Genomic DNA, 24,601 nt, shown 5'->3' with positions numbered 1-24,601 from the left:
CAGGTATCGGTGCATCACTGCACACGAGTCCTGGGAAAAATGGTAGCTTCTTACGAAGCAATTCCATTCGGCAGGTTCCATGCAAGAACTTTTCAGTGGGACCTCTTGGACAAGTGGTCGGGATCGCATCTTCAGATGCATCGGCTGATACCCTGGTCCTTGGAGACAGGGTTATCTCTACTGTGGTGGCTGCAGAGTGCTCATCTTCTAGAGGGCCGCAGATTCGGCATACAGGACTGGGTCCTGGTGACCACGGATGCCAGCCTTCGGGGCTGGGGGGCAGTCACACAGGGAAGAAATTTCCAGGGACTTTGGTCAAGTCAGGAGTCGTCCCTACACATAAATATTCTGGAACTGAGGGCCATTTACAATGCCCTAAGTCAGGCAAGACCCCTGCTTCAAAACCAGCCGGTACTGATCCAATCAGACAACATCACGGCAGTCGCCCATGTAAACCGACAGGGCGGCACAAGAAGCAGGATGGCGATGGCAGAAGCCACAAGGATTCTCCGATGGGCGGAAAATCACGTCTTAGCACTGTCAGCAGTGTTCATTCCGGGAGTGGACAACTGGGAAGCAGACTTCCTCAGCAGACACGACCTACACCCGGGAGAGTGGGGACTTCATCCAGAAGTCTTCCAACTGTTGGTAAACCGTTGGGAAAGGCCACAGGTGGACATGATGGCGTTCCGCCTCAACAAAAAGCTAAAGAGATATTGCGCCAGGTCAAGGGACCCTCAGGCGATAGCTGTGGACGCTCTAGTGACACCGTGGGTGTACCAGTCGGTTTATGTGTTCCCTCCTCTGCCTCTCATACCAAAGGTACTGAGAATAATAAGAAGGCGAGGAGTAAGAACGATACTCGTGGTTCCGGATTGGCCAAGAAGAGCTTGGTACCCAGAACTTCAAGAAATGATATCAGAGGACCCATGGCCTCTACCGCTCAGACGGGATCTGCTACAGCAGGGGCCCTGTCTGTTCCAAGACTTACCGCGGCTGCGTTTGACGGCATGGCGGTTGAATTCCGGATCCTAAAGGAAAAGGGCATTCCGGAGGAAGTCGTTCCTACGCTAATAAAAGCCAGGAAAGAAGTAACCGCAAAGCATTATCACCGTATTTGGCAAAAATATGTTGCGTGGTGTGAGGCCAGGAAGGCCCCTACAGAGGAATTTCAGCTGGGTCGTTTTCTGCACTTCCTACAGTTGGGAGTGACTATGGGCCTAAAATTGGGTTCCATTAAGGTCCAGATTTCGGCTCTGTCGATTTTCTTCCAGAAAGAACTGGCTTCACTGCCTGAAGTTCAGACTTTTGTAAAGGGAGTGCTACATATTCAGCCCCCTTTTGTGCCTCCTGTGGCACCTTGGGATCTCAACGTGGTGTTGAGTTTCCTGAAATCACATTGGTTTGAGCCACTTAAAACTGTGGATCTGAAATATCTCACGTGGAAAGTGGTCATGTTATTGGCCTTGGCTTCGGCCAGGCGGGTGTCAGAATTGGCGGCTTTGTCATGTAAAAGCCCTTATCTGATTTTCCATATGGATAGGGCAGAATTGAGGACTCGTCCCCACTTTCTCCCTAAGGTGGTATCAGCTTTTCACTTGAACCAACCTATTGGAGTGCCTGCGGCTACTAGGGACTTGGAAGATTCCAAGTTACTGGACGTAGTCAGGGCCTTGAAAATTTATGTTTCCAGGACGGCTGGAGTCAGGAAAACCGACTCGCTTTTTATCCTGCAAAAAGAAAATTGAAAACCTGACCAGTGCGCAAGTAGCTGCCTATGTGAATCGGCTGATGCGGAGCGTCACCTACACTCCCATAACACAATACAATACCACAAAGATCATCAGCCTTGATTCCCTTGGTGCTCAAGATTACAGTCCAAAGGTCCTCTGACTCACAATGGGAGTCATACGATCAGAAGCCTTTAAAAGACACAAAACAACACCTCATAGGGCAATATAGCCAATTCTTCTATATGAAAGAAATAGTGATAAGTGAGGACTCCTACCCCTTGGAGTGGTCTACTTTTGGGTAGACAATACCGCATGTGATATATCTAGTAATACGGCCCACACTGGAAACTCCACGTGTTCATCCTCCAAGAGAAGAGATAATCCCACAATAGTATAATACTGTTTTTAATAAAAATAAGCAATAAAAGACAATAACAGTGATGCTAGCCTCTCACCCGGTGAGTGGTCTACTCCAATAAGGGCAGACAAATGAGCATGAGAATGGAAAGTCCAGGCGTCCCTGCAAGCTTCAACAAACACCAGGCTCGGGTCAGGACCACTGCTTTCTCCTTCCGCCAACGCGTTTCGATACTTCCTGTATCTTCGTCAGGGCATCGAAGCATCACTAGCATCACTGTTATTGTCTTTTATTGCTTATTTTTATTAAAAACAGTATTATACTATTGTGGGATTATCTCTTCTCTTGGAGGATGAACACGTGGAGTTTCCAGTGTGGGCCGTATTACTAGATATATCACATGCGGTATTGTCTACCCAAAAGTAGACCACTCCAAGGGGTAGGAGTCCTCACTTATCACTATTTCTTTCATATAGAAGAATTGGCTATATTGCCCTATGAGGTGTTGTTTTGTGTCTTTTAAAGGCTTCTGATCGTATGACTCCCATTGTGAGTCAGAGGACCTTTGGACTGTAATCTTGAGCGCCAAGGGAATCAAGGCTGATGATCTTTGTGGTATCGCTTTTTATCCTGTATGCACCCAACAAAATAAGTGCTCCTGCTTCTAAGCAGACTATTGCTCGCTGGATTTGTAGCAAAATTCAGCTGGCGCATTCTGCGGCTGGATTGCCGCATCCTAAATCAGTAAAAGCCCATTCCACAAGGAAGGTGGGCTCATCTTGGGCGGCTGCCCGAGGGGTCTCGGCTTTACAACTTTGCCGAGCTGCGACTTGGTCAGGGGCAAACACGTTTGCAAAATTCTACAAATTTGATACCCTGGCTGAGGAGGCCCTTCAGTTCTCTCATTCGGTGCTGCAGGGTCATCCGCACTCTCCCGCCCGTTTGGGAGCTTTGGTATAATCCCCATGGTCCTTACGGAGTTCCCAGCATCCACTAGGACGTCGGAGAAAATAAGATTTTACTCACCGGTAATTCTATTTCTCGTAGTCCGTAGTGGACGCTGGGCGCCCATCCCAAGTGCGGATTGTCTGCAATACTTGTATATAGTTATTGCCTAACTAAAGGGTTATTGTTGAGCCTTCTGTTGAGAGGCTCAGTTATATTTCATACTGTTAACTGGGTATAGTATCACGAGTTATACGGTGTGATTGGTGTGGCTGGTATGAGTCTTACCTGGGATTCAAAATCCTTCCTTATTGTGTCAGCTCTTCCGGGCACAGTATCCTAACTGAGGTCTGGAGGAGGGGCATAGAGGGAGGAGCCAGTGCACACCAGATAGTACCTAATCTTTCTTTTAGAGTGCCCAGTCTCCTGCGGAGCCCATCTATTCCCCATGGTCCTTACGGAGTTCCCAGCATCCACTACGGACTACGAGAAATAGATTTACCGGTGAGTAAAATCTTATTTTTAATTACATACCGGTAAATCCTTTTCTCGTAGTCCGTAGATGATACTGGGCGCCCAGTGCGTCGTTCGTCCTACACTGTTACTTGGTTAAGTATTGTTGTTTTGCCTTTCCTCTTGTTTGTGTGTGCTGGTTCGGAATCTCACCACTATCCTTTTTATATCCTTCTCTCAAAGTATGCCCGTCTCCTCGGGCACAATTTCCTAGACTGAGTCTGGTAGGAGGGACATAGAGGGAGGAGCCAGCCCACACTATCAAATTCTTAAAGTGCCCATGGCTCCTAGTGGACTCGTCTATACCCCATGGTACTAAATGGATCCCCAGTATCCTGTACGGACTACGAGAAAAGGATTTACCGGTAGGTAATGAAAATCCTTTTTTTACTGGCACGGATAGATGCGTGGTAATTGCACCATAGTGTAGAGGAGATATGGAATATATGTGGCTCTCCAGCTGGTGTGGAACTAGAACGGCCAGCAGGACTTGCTGTTCATTACAGTGTCATATAGTTGTTATTGAATTCCAAGCTCTTATGTAGAGTAAATATTAGAAGAGAATTAACATTTGAATGGCTTACACTTGCCTATTACATTCCTGTGCTGCTGCTCCATCATCTGTTCATCCTGGATGCTGTGCTGGGGTTAATAGCTGGTCCTACTGGTTGTATAGCAGTGTGTCTCCTTGTGCTCACACATTATGTTTACAGCACTCACATTTCCCTCTCATTCTACTAAACATTTATACAGCTGTGTCCTTATTTGCATGGAGCCATCCTGTGATATGTTCTGTTGGAGAATGTCTGATTCCACTATACGTATGTCTGACCTGGTCTCCTACATATGGTGAGGTGGGCTGTGTAGAGGCTCAGCTATTCATTAGCAACTGGTGACATCACTAACGCACTAAGGCCGCTATTCAATTAACCTGGAGAGAACCCCTGATGTTTCTTCGGGTTTTGCGGTCGGGATATTCAATTTGATCGACCGTTAAAAAGTGCATTTTCACCCGAAAACACACCGGTTCAGTGAAACCTGTGAGTTTTCGGGTGAATTAGTCCCGTTTTCATCCTGTTTTGCTTCGACTGCCGGCGGCAGGTGAAACAAAATCCTTGATAAGCCGCGGCACGCGCCGGGTTATCAGGGCTAGTTGGATAGCCCTTCCGGCGATACTTATCACCCGACAGTATGTGTGGGTAATTGAATATCCCAGTAAGTGAGGTCACTCGTGTAATATATGGATCATATCACGGAATAACTGCCTGCACTGTGTGTAGGTGGTAACTACACTTTCTCTGACGTCCTAGTGGATGCTGGGAACTCCGAAAGGACCATGGGGAATAGCGGCTCCGCAGGAGACTGGGCACAATTAAAGAAAGCTTAGAGGATAAGTTACGCTGGGAGATTCTCCCAGCGTAACTGGCTCCTCCCACTATGACCCTCCTCCAAGCCTTAGTTAGATTTTGTGCCCGGCCGAGGTTGGATGCACACTAGGGGCTCTCCTGAGCCTTCATCAAGGTAGCGCACAGCACTGCAGCTGTGCGCCATTGCTCCTCATGCACACTTCACACTCCGGTCACTGAGGGTGCAGGGCGCTGGGGGGGGGGGGCGCCCTGAGCAGCAATAAAAACACCTTGGCTGGCATATATATCACAATATATAGCCCCAGAGGCTATATATGTGATAAATACCCCTGCCAGAATCCATAAAAATGCGGGAGAAAAGTCCGCGAAAAAGGGGCGGAGCTATCTCTCAGCACACTGGCGCCATTTTCTCTTCACAGTGCAACTGGAAGACAGCTCCCCAGGCTCTCCCCTGTAGTTTTCAGGCTCAAAGGGTTAAAAAGAGAGGGGGGGGCACTAAATTTAGGCGCAATATTGTATATACAAGCAGCTATTGGGAAAAATTCACTCAGTATAGTGTTAATCCCTAAATTATATAGCGCTCTGGTGTGTGCTGGCATACTCTCTCTCTGTCTCCCCAAAGGGCTGTGTGGGGTCCTGTCCTCAGTCAGAGCATTCCCTGTGTGTGTGCGGTGTGTCGGTACGGCTGTGTCGACACGTTTGATGAGGAGGCTTATGTGATGGCAGAGCAGATGCCGATAAATGTGATGTCGCCCCCTGGGGGCCGACACCAGAGTGGATGGATAGGTGGAAGGTATAAACCGACAGTGTCAACTCCTTACATAAAAGGCTGGATGACGTAACAGCTATGGGACAGCCGGCTTCTCTGCCCGCGCCTGCCCAGGCGTCTCAAAGGCCATCAGGGGCTCAAAAACGCCCGCTCCCTCAGATGGCAGACACAGATGTCGACACGGAGTCTGACTCCAGTGTCGACGAGGTTGAGACATATACACAATCCACTAGGAACATCCGTTACATGATCCCGGCAAATAAAAAATGTGTTACGCATTTCTGACATTAACCCAAGTACCACTAAAAAAGGGTTTTATGTTTGGGGAGAAAAAGCAGGCAGTGTTTTGTTCCCCCATCAAATGAGTGAATGAAGTGTGAAAAAGCGTGGGTTCCCCCGATAAGAAACTGGTATTTTCTAAAAAGTTACTGATGGCGTACCCTTTCCCGCCAGAGGATAAGTTACGCTGGGAGATATCCCCTAGGGTGGATAAGGCGCTCACACGTTTGTCAAAAAAGGTGGCACTGCCGTCTTAGGATACGGCCACTTGAAGGTACCTGCTGATAAAAAGCAGGAGGCTATCCTGAAGTCTGTATTTACACACTCAGGTACTAAACTGAGACCTGCAGATAGTGCTGCTGCAGCGTGGTCTGTAACCCTGTCAAACAGGGATACTAGTTTGCGAACATAAGACGTCGTCTTATATATGAGGGATGCACAGAGGGATATTTTGCCGGCTGGCATCCAGAATTAATGCAATGTCCATTCGGTCAGGAGGTTATTAGAGACCCGACACTGGACAGGTGATGCTGACTTTAAAAGGCACATAGAGCCTTATAAGGGTGAGGAATTGTTTGGGGTTGGTCTCTGGGACCTCTTATCCACAGCAACAGCTGGGAAGAAAAAATTTTACCTCAGGTTTCCTCACAGCCTCAGAAAGCACTGTATTATCAGGTACAGTCCTTTCGGCTTCAGAAATGCAAGCGTGTAAAACGAGGGAAGAGGGAAAAAGCTGCACCAGTCAGCCAGTTCCCAGAATCAAAATTCTTCCCCCGCTTCCTCTGAGTCCACCGCATGACGCGGGGGCTCCACAGGCGTAGCCAGGTACGGTGGGGGGCCGCCTCAAAAATTTCAGCGATCAGTGGGCTCGCTCACAGGTGGATCCCTAGATCCTTCAAGTAGTATTTCAGGGGTACAAGCTGGAATTCGAGGCGTCTCCCCCCCGCCGTTTCCTCAAATCTGCCTTGCCGACAACTCCCTCAGGCAGGGAGACTGTGCTAAAGGCAATTCACAAGCTGTATTCCCAGCAGGTGATAGTCAAGGTGCCCCTACTTCAACAAGGACGGGGTTACTATTCCACACTGTTTGTGGTACCGAAACCGGACGGTTCGGTGAGACCCATTTTATATTTGAAATCCTTGAACACATACATAAAAAAATTCAAGTTCAAGATGGAATCGCTCAGGGCGGTTATTGCAAGCCTGGAGGAGGGGGATTACATGGTATCCCTGGACATCAAGGAGGCTTACCTACATGTCCCCATTTACCATCCTCACCAGGAGTACCTCAGATTTGTGGTACAGGATTGCCATTACCAATTCCAAACACTGCCGTTTGGACTGTCCACGGCACCGAGGGTCTTTACCAAGGTAATGGCAGAAATGATTATACTCCTTCGAGAAAGGAAGTTTTAATTATCCCGTACTTGGACGATCTCCTTATAAAGACGAGGTCCAAGGAGCAGTTGTTGGTCGGAGTAGCACTATCTCGGGAAGTGCTACAACAGCACGGATGGATTCTATACATTCCAAAGTCACAGCTGGTTCCTACCACACGCCTACTGTTCCTGGGGATGGTTCTGGACACAGAACAGAAAAGTGTTTCTCCCGCAGGAGAAAGCCAAGGAGCTGTCATCTCTAGTCAGAGACCTCCTGAAACCAAAACAGGTATCGGTGCATCACTGCACACGAGTCCTGGGAAAAATGGTAGCTTCTTACGAAGCAAAATTCCATTCGGCAGGTTCCATGCAAGAACCTTTCAGTGGGACCTCTTGGACAGGAGTCGTCCCTACACATAAATATTCTGGAACTGAGGGCCATTTACAATGCCCTAAGTCTGGCAAGGCCTCTGCTTCAAAACCAGCGGGTACTGATCCAATCAGACAACATCACGGCAGTCGCCCATGTAAACCGACAGGGCGGCACAAGAAGCAGGATGGTGATGGCAGAAGCCACAAGGATTCTCCGATGGGCGGAAAATCACGTCTTAGCACTGTCAGCAGTGTTCATTCCGGGAGTGGACAACTGGGAAGCAGACTTCCTCAGCGGACATGACCTACACCCGGGAGAGTGGGGACTTCATCCAGAAGTCTTCCAACTGTTGGTAAACCGTTGGGAAAGGCCACAGGTGGACATGATGGCGTCCCGCCTAAACAAAAAATATTGCGCCAGGTCAAGGGACCCTCAGGCGATAGCTGTGGACGCTCTAGTAACACCGTGGGTGTACCAGTCAGTTTATGTGTTCCCTCCTCTGCCTCTCATACCAAGGGTACTGAGAATAATAAGAAAACGAGGAGTAAGAACAATACTCGTGGTTCCGGATTGGCCAAGACGAGCGTGGTACCCGGAACTTCAAGAGATGATCTCAGAGGACACATGGCCTCTGCCGCTCAGACAGGACCTGCTGCAGCAGGGGCCCTGTCTGTTCCAAGACTTACCGCGGCTGCGTTTGACGGCATGGCGGTTGAACGCCGGATCCTGAAGGAAAAGGGCATTCCGGAGGAAGTCATTCCTACGCTGATTAAAGCCAGGAAAGATGTAACTGCAAAGCATTATCACCGCATATGGCGGATGTATGTTGCTTGGTGTGAGGCCAAAAAGGCCCCAACAGAGGAATTTCAACTGGGTCGATTTCTGCATTTCCTACAAGCAGGAGTGACTATGGGCCTGAAATTAGGCTCCATTAAGGTACAGATCTCGGCTCTGTCGATTTTCTTCCAGAAAGAACTAGCTTCACTACCTGAAGTTCAGAAGTTTGTTAAGGGAGTGCTGCATATTCAGCCCCTTTTGTGCCTCCAGTGGCACCTTGGGATCTCAACGTGGTGTTGAGTTTCTTAAAATCACATTGGTTTGAGCCACTTAAAACCGTGGATCTAAAATATCTCACGTGAAAAGTGGTCATGTTATTGGCCTTGGCTTCAGCCAGGCGTGTGTCAGAATTGGCGGCTTTGTCATGTAAAAGCCCTTATCTGATTTTCCATATGGATAGGGCAGAATTGAGGACTCGTCCCCAGTTTCTCCCTAAGGTGGTATCAGCTTTTCACTTGAACCAACCTATTGTGGTGCCTGCGGCTACTTGGGACTTGGAGGATTCCAAGTTACTGGACGTAGTCAGGGCCTTGAAAATTTATGTTTCCAGGACGGCTAGAGTCAGGAAAACTGACTCGCTATTTATCCTGTATGCACCCAACAAGCTGGGTGATCCTGCTTCTAAGCAGACTATTGCTCGCTGGATTTGTAGCACAATTCAGCTGGCGCATTCTGCGGCTGGACTGCCGCATCCTAAATCAGTAAAAGCCCATTCCACAAGGAAGGTGGGCTCATCTTGGGCGGCTGCCCGAGGGGTCTCGGCTTTACAACTTTGCCGAGCTGCTACTTGGTCAGGGGCAAACACGTTTGCAAAATTCTACAAATTTGATACCCTGGCTGAGGAGGACCTTGAGTTCTCTCATTCGGTGCTGCAGAGTCATCCGCACTCTCCCGCCCGTTTGGGAGCTTTGGTATAATCCCCATGGTCCTTTCGGAGTTCCCAGCATCCACTAGGACGTCAGAGAAAATAAGATTTTACTCACCGGTAAATCTATTTCTCGTAGTCCGTAGTGGATGCTGGGCGCCCGTCCCAAGTGCGGATTGTCTGCAATACTTGTATATAGTTATTGCCTAACTAAAGGGTTATTGTTGAGCCATCTGTTGAGAGGCTCAGTTGTTTTCATACTGTTAAACTGGGTATTGTATCACGAGTTATACAGTGTGATTGGTGTGGCTGGTATGAGTCTTACCCGGGATTCAAAATCCTTCCTTATTATGTCAGCTCGTCCGGGCACAGTGTCCTAACTGAGGCTTGCAGGAGGGTCATAGTGGGAGGAGCCAGTGCACACCAGGTGACCTAAAGCTTTCTTTAATTGTGCCCAGTCTCCTGCGGAGCCGCTATTCCCCATGGTCCTTTCGGAGTTCCCAGCATCCACTACGGACTACGAGAAATAGATTTACCGGTGAGTAAAATCTTATTTTTACCATTCACATTGTCTGGATGGTCAGTTCCAGTCTGTGACCTTTAGCCAATTGCAGTTCTGCCCGGAGCTCCAGGGCACAGATAGCTGCCAATAGTTTGGGCCCTGCACACTGTACCCACAATCCCAAACACCTATCACAATGCACTTCCTGTTGTATAATCCCAGCGCTCTCATCCTCTTCAGATTCTTTAAAGCTGGTGAACGTGTGATGCTTCAGGGAGGCTGTTGGCAGTGGCAGTGCTGCCATTATGTGAACCTAGAAGGTTGCATAGGGTCCCTGCCAGTTGTTAGGGAATGCCTGATCTGCTGAATGAGTGACACGTGTGGTGGTTTGGTATCATTTCTCAGAGTAGCATCACACTCCCTCTGAGTAGCCGAGGATGCCGCCCCAATCTCCTACCAATGTATGAAATGGTGGGGTCGGGCGGCTTTCTTCACTGAAAGGGGGCAATGTTGCAATACAGGACCCCTGCTTATGAAATTATAAGTAGGGCTTATATTTGTTTTAATGTTTGTGAAGAACATGGCAATATATGTCTGCAGCATGAGAGATCTGGCCCTATTTTCTATTCTGTAGTATTGTCGAGCTAAAATGAAATATGAATGGGTGAGTGTGGTCTGGTGTCAAATGACAAGGAATGCTAATACACTATGTTTAGTTTTAAAAAGCATGAACACTTCAGTAAGAAAATGTTTCACTATATATTTTACATGGAAGTAATTTGTATAAATTACTGTTTCTCCTCAGGACGATAAACTAACGAAGAGCGAAATCTTGGAGAACTGGAATATGTTTGTCGGCAGCCAAGCAACAAACTACGGTGAAGACTTGACGAGGCGGCATGACGAATTTTGAAACTTGCCTGCGTGCCCCTGGCCGAGCCTATATCGCCTCAGCACATTGCTGGTGCCTTAGAATTTGATTCCAGTTGTGGCAATGATGACCCCGGGAGAGGAACTGAAGCTGTGTATTTTTACTTGGAGTGTTTTTTTTTTTTTCCTTGTTTTTTTATTAACCAGTGTCAAAAGGACTTATTTGGTGCTCAGGAGGCCGGCCAATGTCTGCAAGCGTTATGGATGTGAGTTCGTGAAGATGGCGACCGGGAGAGTTAAAGAACCCTTACTCTTGTTTTTTAACTTGTGCCCATTGTCTGTTTTTTTTGTTTCTATTTTTGCCATCTACTCTAAACCATTACCCCAGAAGCTGTCCTGTGCATTTAAGTAAATGATCAGTGTGTAATCTTTAAAATACAACCTAAATATGGAGGCCGCACACACTAGCCTAGTCCCTATGGAAGTTCTTTGTGTTCCGATAGATTTGTATTACTTGCTGAGGTTTGTCGTGTCTCTGGACACAAAGAAAAAAACATGTTACATTACAAGTATGATCTGATTGTTTTTCATAGCATGTGTAAAATATATATAGAGCCATCTGAACAATGTTAAGGTTTCTTTTTGTCATGGCAGAAATGTGCCTATAAATATTGATAGAGGGTCTGTAGGGTTCTTATACACACTGGTGCTCAGAGTTCCTTTCAGGTTTCTCAAGCCTAATACAATACATACACTCCAAATTGCTGTCAGTTCCAGCAACACACTAGAGAACACACGCACAGTCTGCCTGTACACTAGGGGGAGATGTATCAAACCAGGACAGGTGAAGTTGCCCATAGCAATTTTTTTTATCTAGTAGAACAATCTATAAAAGTAAATCTGATTAGTTGCTATGGGCAGTTTCTTCCAGTCATATTTAGAAACATTGATACATCTCCCCTATAACCAGGCGTGCTTTAACAAGGGGGGGACCTGTGTGCAAATGTCCCCCCCTCCCCCCCATATTATTTGGCTGCTGCAAACACCGTAATTTCCGGCAATGTCTTCTGAAGCCTGGCACCTGCGCAGAAGATAGCACAGACTCAGAGTGCCAGAGCACGTGATAGCTTTTGAGCCGGCACTCTACATATGACATTGCTGGGATAACGCCGCTGCCGACAGCCGATAATACAGTCTCTATCCTGGGTGCAGGGTCACCCATCACTCACAGACCCATGTAAACCACTCACCCTCCACCCTTATGCACCACTGTATGTAATCTGTCATGGATGCACAGACAGACTACCTGCCACTAGCTCTGTGGCCTGAATGGGTAGCAATTAGGAGTGATGTGCCTAGCCAGTATCTGTTATCTCCTGGACATCCTTGGGATGTATTTAATGTCTGCATCCCGAATGAACGCACAGCTGGGTGCTCCACATATTATGCTCAGATAAAACATTTCTGTTAAAGTTCCTTAAATATGTATGGTTTAATAAAGTAAAATAAATTGCTTTTGAAATACTTTGCATCTGTATACGTGGGCAAGACACAGACAGGGCTCATACAGAGGGGCATTGAATAGCGCCAATATCATGCATTGGGGGCAATTCAATTGTTCAATGGGCGCTCCAAAATTGCATATCGTCTGTCACTTTAGACGGGGTGATATGCAGTTGTTTGGGCGCTCATTGTTTTATCGCACTGATCACGCCTTGAAATGCCGAGTTTAGCCTTGTAAAATGGCTAAACCCGACTAAAGGTCTGGGCGTAACGTGAAAAGTGCCATTTGGGTGCCCAGACTGGTTGGTTTTCGCACATTTCTACTAGCCACCACAGGAGGCTGCGAGTAGAAATGCTGGCACCAGCTGCTGTTCGCACCCGAACGGAGCAACAATTGAATTGCTCCATCAAGCGCTCAGCACGGACAGCCGCTGGTGCAAACCATTTAATTCCTCCCCATTAAAACATCAAGCACTTGGAAGCCGCCTTTACTTCTAAATAGAGAGTTTGTGTACGGGTGGAATTCAATTTAAGTTAGGAATATATGCTCAAAATTCACAATTGTCAACATGGTCGTATTATTAACATTAAATATGTTGGGCATGTCGACACGTTATGTCAACATTGTTGGAACATCAACATGGTATTTGTCCTGTCCTTCTGTCCCTAGCGGCAACCCTAAGCCTTGCGAAAATGTAAATCTTTATATGACTGTCACAATGCTGATTGTAATACAGGTTGAGTATCCCATATCCAAATATTCCGCAATATGTAATATTCCGAAATACGGACTTTTTTGAGTGAGAGTGAGATAGTGAAACCTTTGTTTTTTGATGGCTCAATGTTCACAAACTTTGTTTAATACACAGTTATTAAAAATATTGTATTAAATGACCTTCAGGCTGTGTATATAAGGTGTATATGGAACATAAATGAATTGTGTGGATGTAGACACACTTTTTTTAATGCACAAAGTTATAAAAAATATTGGCGAAAATGACCTTCAGGCTGTGTGTATAAGGTTTATATGAAACATACATGCATTCTGTGCTTAGATTTAGGTCCCATAAACATGATATCTCATTATAGTATGCAATTATTCCAAAATACGGAAAAATCCGATATCCAAAATACCTCTGGTCCCAAGCATTTTGGATAAGGGATACTCAACCTGTAGTATAACTTTTTTATTTTTCAAAAAACACCAGCCAGGGCTAATGGCACTAGGCAGGATGGATCCACGGATTCTTGTTGTTTACAACAAATTCTGACCATACCATCTGCATATCACAGCAGATGTCCAGATATGTCTGACCACGCAACGTTTTTCCGATCTTCACCTGTCCGGGCTAGTGAACCACTGTCCACTGTAGCCTCCATTTCCCGTAAGTAGGAGTGGAACCCGGTGTGGTCTGCTGCTGCTGTAGTCCATCAACTTCAAGGTTCAACATGCATTGCCTTCAGAAATGTTCTTCTGAATACTACTGTTGAAATGCATGGGATTTTTTATTTTATTTTTTGTAGTTACTGCCCATTTCAACCAGTCTGGCCGTTCTCTAATGACTTCTCATTAAGCAGGCATTTTTGGGCACAGAACTGCTGATCATTGAAGGTTTTTCGCTTTGCACACCATTCTCTGTATATTACAGAGCCTGTTGTGCAAGGGATCAGCTGTGTCTGAGATACTCAATACATAGCAACTAACCTCAACATTCATTCTATGGTCCAAGTCACTTAGATCACATCACTTGGTGCTTGGTCTGAACAACAACTGAACCTCTTGACCATGTCTGCATTACTTTTATGCATTGAGCTGCTGCCACATGATGGCCTGACTAGATATTTTCTTTAATGAGCATGTGTAAGATTGTCACTAATAAAGTGGTCAGAGGGTGTATCTTTGAGAAGCTAAACAAAGGGAAGGGATGTGAACTTTTTGCTTGACAGACAAATTGACTATTGGAAGTCAGTGTAAACATTTTATTCTACCACTACAATATTATGAACAAAATCTCCTAATTAAACAATGAACATTCTGCAGGCCTGTAATGAAGTCTGCCTACACCGCTTACCAGTTCAGCAAGACCTCTGACTAAAGCGCCCTACACACTGGGCGACGGCAGCAATTTGGACGATGAACAATCTGAATGATGATTGTTTTGCATTGCAAGGCGACGGGAAGCCAATGATGAACGACCGCGGGGACGCACTAAACGATATGAACGATATATTGCTAATTTCTGAGCGATATCGTTCATATCGGCTGTCACCATCGCCCAGTGTGTAGGGCGCTTTACACTGCTGTTAGCAGTCAGAGGTCTAATATTTATCTTAGCAGTGCCATCTTCTGGACTCCAAGTAAAAGACTACGTAAGACATATCAGACTCAGACGTAAAATCTGTTATATACGGAATCTCAATTCTATCCCAACTGTTCGCACTTAGGTATTGATTCAGGAGACTCGCTGCTTGCAGATTCCCGATTATCGGCAACCTGCGGTTGCACAGAACAGGCCTTGCAATGTCGCCTGTAGTTTCCATCTGCTGCTGCCTGATTGATGGGAGAAGGCCCTCGTTTTCTGGGAGGGTCTGTGTGTGACCATGCAGACCTCCCGCCCTTGCAAACCTACCTTCCGTAGGTCAGCTCCGTAAACTGAGGGGATGACATTAGCCTGCATACCCTAATTTCAAACATAATAAGAGGTGATATCATGCTGAGACTTGTAGTTCCACAAAAAAAAAATGCAGATGCACACTCTATAGTACTAAGCACTGCTAATCAGAATAATTATAATAAACTCTGCATCCTAACATAGAGCAAAATTGAGGGGCTTACCATAATTTCTCATACGTCCTAGAGGATGCTGGGGATGCTTCAAGAACGATGGGGTATAGATGGGATCCGCAGGAGACATGGGCACACTATAAGACTTTGAATGGGTGTGAACTGGCTCCTCCCCCTATGCCCCTCCTCCAGACCCCAGTTAGATTCTGTGCCCAGCGAGACTGGAGGCACACTGAGGAGCTCTCCTGAGTTTCTCAGAAAAAGACTTGATTTAGGTTTTTTATTTTCAGGGAGACCTGCTGGCTACAGGCTCCCTGCAGCGTGGGAGTGAGGATAGAGAAGCAGACCTACTTCTTTAGAGTTCAAGGGCTCTGCTTCTTAGGCTACTGGACACCATTAGCTCCAGAGGGTTCGATCACTATGGTACGCCTAGCTGCTTGTTCCCGGAGCCGCGCCGTCATGGGGGGCCGCAAATACACTGGCAAGCAATATAACAGTGCCGCAGGCACTCGTTAGGGACCCCCGCCAGTATAAAGATTTTTGAGCGGGACCTAAGCGCGCCATGTCGGGGGCGGGGCTTAGCCGCATAGCTCTCACCAGCGCCATTTTTTCTCTTCACAGAAGGCTGCAGAGACGCTGGCCCTGATCCGCCACACTGCTGTGCAAGTAACAGGGTGCAAAACGGGGGGGGCACTCATAATTGGTGAATTATATATATTGATAAAAGCGCTAGCAGGTCTGGGCATTATTATTGCTGACTTCAGAACCGGGATAGGCGCTGGGTGTGAGCTGGCAGAACTCTCTCTGTGTCTCTCTAACAAGCTCTGCTGTGGGTCTGTCGCCTATAGCCCAGTGTGTTTGTGGCTGTCGGTACGTGTGTGTGTCGACATGTCTGAGGCTGAATGCTCTTCCCAGGAGGAGGGTGGCGTGGGGACTGACAGTTCTGTGAGAGTGACAGTGTCGGCACCGCCGACAGATGATTGGGTCAATATGCTGAGTGTTTTGAATACGAATGTGACTAAGTTGGCTAAGAGGTTTGATAAATCTGAGTCTAAGAACCAGTCATGGAGGAAATCCATGGAGGATGCTTTGTCACAGGTCCAGACCCCCTTGGGGTCGCAGAAACGTGCATTTGCCCAAATAGCAGATATGGATACCGACATGGATTCTGATTCCAGTGTCGACTATAGTGATGCCAGATTACATCCAAAACTGGCTAAGAGTATTCAGTACATGATTGTGGCGATAAAAGACGTTTCTTTTTCATCCACTAGGGGTCACTGGAGTACTCTTGGGATATGGACGGCTTAGCAGAAACAAAGGCACTGAATATTTAAATTTAGAACTCTCCACCCCTCCATATCCCCGAGTACCTCAGTGTAGTATCTCAGTGTTTTTTCTGTGCTCACAGCACTAACAAGGCTTGTGTGGAGTTCCCACACTTGGTGGAAGATTTTATTAATTTTTCATTTTTACTTTTACATTTTACTTTTTTTCACTTAGCACATCCCTTCCCAGTTTCTGGAAAAACATGGGTCCGGGATAGTGCCGCTGCACGGACAGCGCATGGCGTGTCGGTCCTCACAAAGAGCACCCTCACAGCCACAGGCAGCCCACTGTCTCCTGCAACAGCTGGACGGGGCTTACAGATAGAAGCCCCGTCGCAGCTGTCAAAGTCAAAAATATTACATAGAGAGAACATACAAACCACACACACATTTAAGTCGCTATACTTGCAAATATGCGCAGCGAGCACAGCAATATATGGAAACGCACGCATTTGCTCGGACATGGCACGGAGATGGATTCGGCGCTTGTTTCATACAGTACATGGTTATAATAATGTCAAGCACCAGACATCATGGAGATTTAGAATTGGCTGATGAATTGATGTCATGAATATGTATTATCTGAACAGAACCAGATGCGCCCATCATGTTTGGTATTGAAGCAAGCAGAATGATGTGTGGGTTAGTTTGATGCTGGTTGTGAAGTTGTGGGACATTGCAGCGGATAGATATGATTATATGTATAAAAGCTGAGATCACTTTGTTGAGAACAATGGATGATCAAGCCAACCTTTTACTAAGATTTTCAGGGCTGAACCTGATTAACATATACAAAGGAGAGAGAGAGACCCCTCCCCTAGGAACAGACACAGGAGAATAGTTCCTGTCTGGGGGGGGGTTGGGGTCAGTGTTGTTGGTTGCCTCAGAGAGCAGATGTGATGTGGCTGCACTCAGAACAGAGGTCTCAGAAGCATGGCTGGATCATCGCCAGGCATCAAAGGCTAAGTACCATAATCTCAATATCTCATGGCTGATTGGCATAGAGTAGTTTTAAATGTGTGTTTTGTGGTGGGGTAGTTGTGGAATGATGGGTAAGCATAGAGTGGTTGGTTTGGAGAAACAAATGGCTTGGGGATGGTGAGGCTTGCGCAGCTGTGTGATTGTAACTTGTTTGTGCTGAATACTCTGTGAAGTCTGTGATGAAGTGGAACATTAGACAACCTGTAGCATAGCATTTGTGGTATTTGTTTGCCTATGGAGATTTAATAAGATGGTTCTAGGAAGTTGGATTGAAATTGTGAAAGGTGATTTAGATTGTTTGGAATTGTAAAATCAGAACATATGCATTGTTTTGAGGCTTGGACATTTTGGAATAAAATGGAGTCTTGTGTTTTCTGCTATGTGATTGTGGTGTAGTAGAGAGTGCCATGTGTTTGGACCTGCAAATCTAAAATGGCTGCTGCCGGGTATTTTCCCCTCCCCCTTTCAGCCATGTGGTGTAGTCTTTGGAATCAAGTGGAGTTTTCCCAAAATGGAGTCTAGCTTCTGCCCCATGCGGCATTGTAGGGACAATTGTGTTGCTGGGTGTTGTGTATATAGGGACAGGCAGCATGGGTAAGCTCAAGTACTTTCTAAACAAAGATTCTCAGCATTGACTGACTGCGCAGCGATTGTTCCTCACATGTGTAAGCTTTCTCTGCAATCATATTTGTCTTCTTGTTATTGTGAGCCATTTCTTTCTCTCTCTCTCTCTTCTCCTCTTCCCCTCTTATTTTCCCTTAAACGTAATTGTATTGTATTGTATTTCCCATGTAGTTATCTGGTTAGGTAGTCTATGTTATATTGTAGTGTATGACTTGTATTGTGTTAAATTCTTTTGCAAGTATATCATTCATAATATATATTTAGGCGTTGGACCCTGAGCACGGTATCTGTGTATTTCTTATAGTATTAAGTAATCTCAGAGCGTCAGTGACGCTCGAACAGCTTTAAAGGTAATAAGGTTATACTGTGTTGCATCTACACTCTCCCACTACACAGAGGTTTACAGTATAAGTACATTCCTTAAGGTATAGTTAAGGGAGTACCCTTGCGGTACTTTTTACGCCAATTGCGTACTGTGTTCTTTAACCTTTAACGTGTTTTTAATAGGACAAATATTATAGACATTGTCACAGCCATGACCTGAAGGGCTGGACGGAGCTTACAAATAGAAGCCCCGTCGCAGCCATGACCGGAAGAGCTCGGAGCTTAGAAGCCCGTCGCAGGCCTCCCTACAACAAGGTATGCTGGGGAAACGGGGCGGTCAGCGCAGGCTGCCGCCCCGCTGTGTGGGGTCACTGTTGTAATGCCGCCGCTCCCGCCGCTCATACAGCCGCCCGCCCCAGCCGCTCCGTCCGGCCGCCCCAGCCGATCCGTCCGGCCGCCCAGCCGCTCCGTCCGGCCGCCCCAGCACCGTCCGCCCGGCCAGACGCTCCGTCAGTGCTGTCTTGGTGCCAGCGCTGAGAGGGGGAGAACCGCCGCAGCTCGGCTAGCGACGCCGGAAGCCGCTACGCGCCGCTCCGGCCAGCCGACCTCCGCTGCTCGGCAAGAAGTGTCCCTCGCCTCCCTGCAACTTCCCGGCGCTCCCCGCGGAGACACAGCGCTACAGGGAGTACAGGGGGAAGGGGGGGGGGGAATCTGGCTGATTACAGCGGCAAGGGAATGTAAAGGGCTGCCATACCTATATAAACAGCAGGCAGGGTTAATGTATAATAGGCTATTGAGCCTATATTAATACTGGATCCATGTATTGTAGACTGCCTGTGATTTTCACTGTGTAATAGACTATTGAGCCTATATTAACACTACAGCATGTATTGTGGTCTGCCTGTGATTATCACTGTATAATAGGCTATTGAGCCTATATTAACACTACAGCATGTATTGTAACCTGCTTGTGATTTTCACTGTATAATAGGCTATTCAGCCTATATTAACACTGTAGCAATTGTAACTGTGATTATCAGTGTAAGCATGGCATGGGGGCCATTTTAACCATGCTTCCTGTTTCTTCCAGTTTGTAATTCCAGAACATTCCTGCCCTACATCACTACTCCACCGGAGGCGCAGGGGTGTTAGTGGGAATTTTGGTTCAGGTTTCACATAGGCTGGCCATGTGAACTGCATTTCGGCCATAAATAGATAGATAGATATTATACACCTTAAGTAATAATTTTACTGAGTCGTGCAAGTGTCTGTCCTTTGCCTATTGTGTTGTCTGTCGGCATAAGGAGTAATAGGCCCTACACACTTGGCGATATTCTGAAAGATATGAACGATCTCGTTCATAAATGAACGAGAACTCGTTCATATCTTTCAGTGTGGAGACTTAAGCGATGAACGATGCGCGTCCCCGGGCTCGTTCATCGCTGGTCTCCCGTCGGCTGTGCATGCAGGCCAATATGGACGATCTCGTCCATATTTGCCTGCACTTCAATGCAGCCGGGTGACGGGGGGAGTGAAGAAACTTCACTCCCCCCGTCACTGCCCCCCCGCCGCCGGGTCGCTCGTCGGCCGTATCGGCCGTCGGGCACCTCGGCGGCACATCGCCAAGTGAGTAGGGCCCATATGGCTCCAGCACAGACTAAAAATACTTTTAAACAAAAGTCTGGACATAAATCTACCACATGTTCAGTATGTTTTGTAGGTTTCCACTCCGGAAGCCGGTTCATCCCAGATCCTATGTTAAGCATTGGCAATTCAAATTGACTCCGCTCGACAGGAGCGGTAAGATCGGAGTCTCGGAAGTTACTCCGCCAGCTTTAACGGAGGAGTCTCAGTCCAATTTCACTTTGGATACCAGGGTGTTAATTTAACTGGTCTTATAATTTAAACATTTCTTCTATGTTGCAGTCCTGACAATTCTATGTCAAACCTCACAGCGCTAAATACGAGTGAGGAGGGCACATTAGACAGTCAGATAGTGCAGGTTTTGACAACCATACATTGCTAATGACCAGTGAGTCAGTCTCTGAAATTTACAGAGAATAAGGAGGCTCTAACATCTAAATTTACAGAGAATAAGGAGCCTCTAACATCTAATCCGTTGTATTTACTAAACGACAGATCTTCAATGGTTTTCTTATTTAGGATATCTTACTAAGATTTAAGGCTATTTACCCGTTTCCACACACTGACATCTAAATTGGAGAATCCGCCATTGGTGAATTCGTCTGTGTCAAACCTTATAAAGACCCAAGATACATATGGGTCATTAGGGCGCTCTGTGTATGGAAACAATGACGATCACGTTATACTTATCGTTAATGAGAAGCTGCTGAGTATCTCGGTACAGCGTCTGCTGCCGCCTGGTACCTTGCTTCTCGTTTTTCATCGTCGCTAGTTTCAGCACGACAAGGCCAGAAGTTGTTTGGTCCTAAATTTGACAAAATGGCCTCCTCCGGTATCAAGCCGGAAATACTCTGGTCCGGCGTTTAAAGCCTTTAGACTTCAGTCTTTTCAAGGCTGTGGTACAAAAACAGTCACGCCTTGTAACGCTAGGGCGCTAAAGTCACAACAAGCCAGTGGCTTGACGGGCTCTCAGCCCATCTCGAATTTCCAATTGTGGGAGTGCGCCTTACACGTTACATTTGCCGGGTTTCCAGCCATCCACTCATGGATGTATCCGCTATTTAGGGTTAAAAGACAGGACTGCCTCTGTCGGACGAAATAAGGCGTTTTGGCAGGTTGCCATTCAGTCTCTGCTGGTTTCAGCAGTTTTTATTTCCAGGCCTGGTACACCAACAGAGTCAGGGTTATTATTCCCGTCTGTTTGTGGTACCGAAGCCGGAGGGCTCCGTCGCAGTCTCAATCAGCAAGTCACTTACTACAGATTGAAGATGGATTTTCTGCGGTTAGTATTTGCATATTTGGAGCCACAAGATTGTATGATTGTGCTTGATCTCCAGGATGCGTACTTACACATTCCGGTTTGGTCACCTCATCACAGGTTCTTGCGTTTTGCAATACGCCACAACCATTAACCGTTTCAGGTTCTACCGTTTGGCCTCTTGTCAGCGCCTCGGGTATTCACCAAAGTGATGTTTGTGATGATAGCTCATCTCAGATCCCTGGCAGTGACAATCGTTCCATACTTAGACGATCTGCTCATAAGAGCTCCGTCTCAACAGATGCTCCTCCTACTTGCGCTGCTAACGTACACCACGGTTGCAGTGTCAACTTCAAAAACAATCGCATCTAATTCCGTCTTAACGACTTCAATTCCTAGGTATGATTCCAGATACGGTAAATCAAAGAATTTACCTACTACACCAGAAAGAACAGATTATACGCCATCTGGTACAATTAGTGCTCAAGCCACGCACACTATCGGTACATTGGTGTATTCGCCTATTAGGAACAATGATGGGCTTTCGAAGCGCTTCAGTTCGGAGGTTTTCACTCGCGTATCCCACAGGGGGGCGAGGGTGTCTCTACTCTGGGCGAGAGTCTCAGAGGTTGGGGAGTTGTAGTTTAAAATGGTCAGTGACAGGGTTTCTAAACGGATCACGACAGATTGCTGTCTATAAAGGTCCTGGAACTCCGTGCAATTTACTATGCACTACATGCTTCGCTCTCAGACTGTCCAAGGCCAGTCACACAACGCGACGGCAGTCGCATACACAACAACCAGGGAGGAACGAGAAGCCGCATGGCAATGCGGGAAGTAGCTCGAATCCTCAATTGCCCAGAATACCACAAGGTGATATTGTAGACTGGGTTCATTCCGGGAGTGGACATCTGTTAGACAGATGATCTCAGCCGTCGGGATTTTCATCCAGGAGACTGGGCATTAAATCCAGAGGTGTTTCACAGGTTGGTCCACAGGTGGGGTTACCCTCAGGTGGACATGATGGCATCTCGCCACAATTACAAACGCCCAGTATGTGTCCAGAACGACAGTTCCCAAGGGCAGTGGCGGTGGATGCTCTCACAATCGCGTGGCCGTACAGCCTCGTGTATCTGTTTCCACCGTTTTCCGCTGTTCTCTCCGTTGCTAAAACGGATCATAAGAGAGTCCGTCACAGTCATACTAGTGATATCTCATGGGTCTCTGAGAGTTTGGTTCTCGAATCTCCGAGGACTACTCGCAGACGATCCTTGGCCGCTCGTACTACGTCCAACCCGTTACAACAGGGGCCGTTCTTTTACCCCTATTTAGCGCGGCTGCGGTTGACGAGGTGGTTGTTGAGACCGCCCTCTTCAGAAGAAAGAGAGGGCATTACAGTATCGGTTATACCAACCATGTTACGAGCTAGGAAGCCGGTTACGGCAGCTCATTATTACAGAATTTGGCGTGCCTATATAGGTTGGTGTGAAGCTCGGAAGTTTCCGACATCATTTTTCAAGTTACCCGTATTCTGTTATTTTTACAGACGGGGTTGGATGGAGGACTGCGTTTATCTACACTGAAGGTGCAGGTATCTGTGTTGTCAATTTATTTTCAAAGACGATTGGTTCTATTGCCGTCGGTACACATTTTTCTGCAGGGTGTCCTCAGAGTACAGCCTCCATTTATCCCACCTACAGCGCCATGGGACTTGAATTTGGGTTCAGATTTCTTACAGTCTTCATATTTTGAACCCTTACAGCAAGTGGATATTAAGTTTCTGACTTGGAAAACGTTTTTTCTTCTAGCCTTAGCTTCGGCAAGGCGTTTTTCAAATTTGGGTGCCTTGTCTTGCAAGCCACCGTATTTGGTGTTTCCTGATGACAGAGCGTAACTTCGGACGATTTCCGATTTCTTACCAAAGCTAGTGTCATCTTTTCACATCAATCAACCAATAGTGGTTCCTCTGTTGACAGTACATTCTAGAATTCTGAATGTGGTACGCGCATTACGCGTTTATATGTCCCGAACGTCTACAGTTCGTAATACGGATACGTTGTTTGTTCTCTATGATGCTGCCAAGTGGGGTTGGCCAGCTTCTCAGCAGACCTTATCCAGATGGATAAAACTGACTATACGTCAGGCTTACCTTAAGGCTAAGTTACAGTCGCCTACATCAGTAATAGCTCATCCCACAGGTTCTGTGGGAACGTCATGGCCAGCTGGTCGTGGAGCTTCTACGACACAGCTTGACCGTGCGGCTACATGGTCTTCAGTGCACACGTTTGTGCGCTTTTACAAGTTTGATACGTTTGCGGCATCAGCATCTAGCTTTGGCCGCCTAGTGTTACAGGTGTCAAACATCTCTCCCGCCTACGGGGGAAGCTTTGGTACGTCCCAAGAGTACTCCAGTGACCCCTAGTGGATGAAAAAGAAAATAGGATTTTGGTACTTACCAGGTAAATCCTTTTCTTTGAATCCATAGGGGGCACTGGACGCCCACCCAGAGTAGTTTTACCTTGGTTGTATTAAGCTCAGGGGATCTTATGGTAACACATTTTCACCGACTGGTTCAATTATAAGGTTCTATCGGTTATGGTGTCAACTGTTTCGTTGTCAGTAACGTTATGTGTCAACTTTGTTGTTGTCCGTTATGTTATAGGAATTCTCCATTGTCAACCTCTCTATAGTTCCTGTTCGGCTCAGTAAAAAACACTGAGATACTACACTGAGGTACTCGGGGATATGGAGGGGTGGAGAGTTCTAAATTTAAATATTCAGTGCTTTTGTTTCTGCTAAGCCGTCCATATCCCAAGAGTACTCCAGTGCCCCCTATGGATTCAAAGAAAAGGATTTACCTGGTAAGTACCAAAATCCTATTTTTACATATCACTGAGGACCCTGCTGTTCCTGATACGAGGGTCTGTATGTTTAAAGGCAAGAAACCTACGATAACGTTTCCTTCCTCTCATGAACTGAATGCACTTTTTGAAAAAGCTTGGGAAAATCCTGACAAAAGGGTACATATTCCCAAAAGAATTCCAATGGCTTATCCGTTTCCCTCTGGGGACAGGGACAGCTGGGAGTCAATCCCCATGGTAGATAAAGCTTTGTCGCGTTTATCCAAGAAGGTAGCGCTTCCGTCCCCTGACACGGCAGCCCTGAAGGATCCTGCGGATCGTAAGCAGGAAAATACCTTGAAGTCCATTTATGTCACTACATGGTCGCTACTCAGACCCGCGGTTGCTGCGGCATGGGTGAGTAGCACTATTGAAAAGTGGACGGATAACTTGTCCTCTGAGGTAGATTCCCTAGACAGGGATAGTGTGCTTTTGACCTTGGGTCATATCAAGGACGCTGCAGCG

The 24,601-nt window shown here is 46.8% G+C and overlaps 1 protein-coding gene across 4 annotated transcripts in view; it reads left to right on the top strand.

Moving 5' to 3' along the window:
• The window catches only part of RCN3 (reticulocalbin 3), a 31,469-nt gene extending 19,158 nt beyond the window's left edge, over positions 1 to 12,311 (top strand). For all 4 annotated transcript variants that reach the window (XM_063942578.1, XM_063942577.1, XM_063942575.1 and 1 more), the window contains one exon: positions 10,725 to 12,311. In XM_063942578.1, coding sequence (XP_063798648.1) covers positions 10,725 to 10,832 — 108 coding nt within the window. In that variant the 3' untranslated portion in view covers positions 10,833 to 12,311. The remainder of the gene's footprint in view (positions 1 to 10,724) is intronic.
• Positions 12,312 to 24,601: the final 12,290 nt, after the last annotated feature.

Source organism: Pseudophryne corroboree, chromosome 10 (assembly GCF_028390025.1).
Source record: "Pseudophryne corroboree isolate aPseCor3 chromosome 10, aPseCor3.hap2, whole genome shotgun sequence".
Lineage (NCBI taxonomy): Eukaryota > Metazoa > Chordata > Amphibia > Anura > Myobatrachidae > Pseudophryne > Pseudophryne corroboree.
Note: the sequence above shows the minus strand (reverse complement) of the source record. Positions and strands in the feature narration are given on the sequence as shown.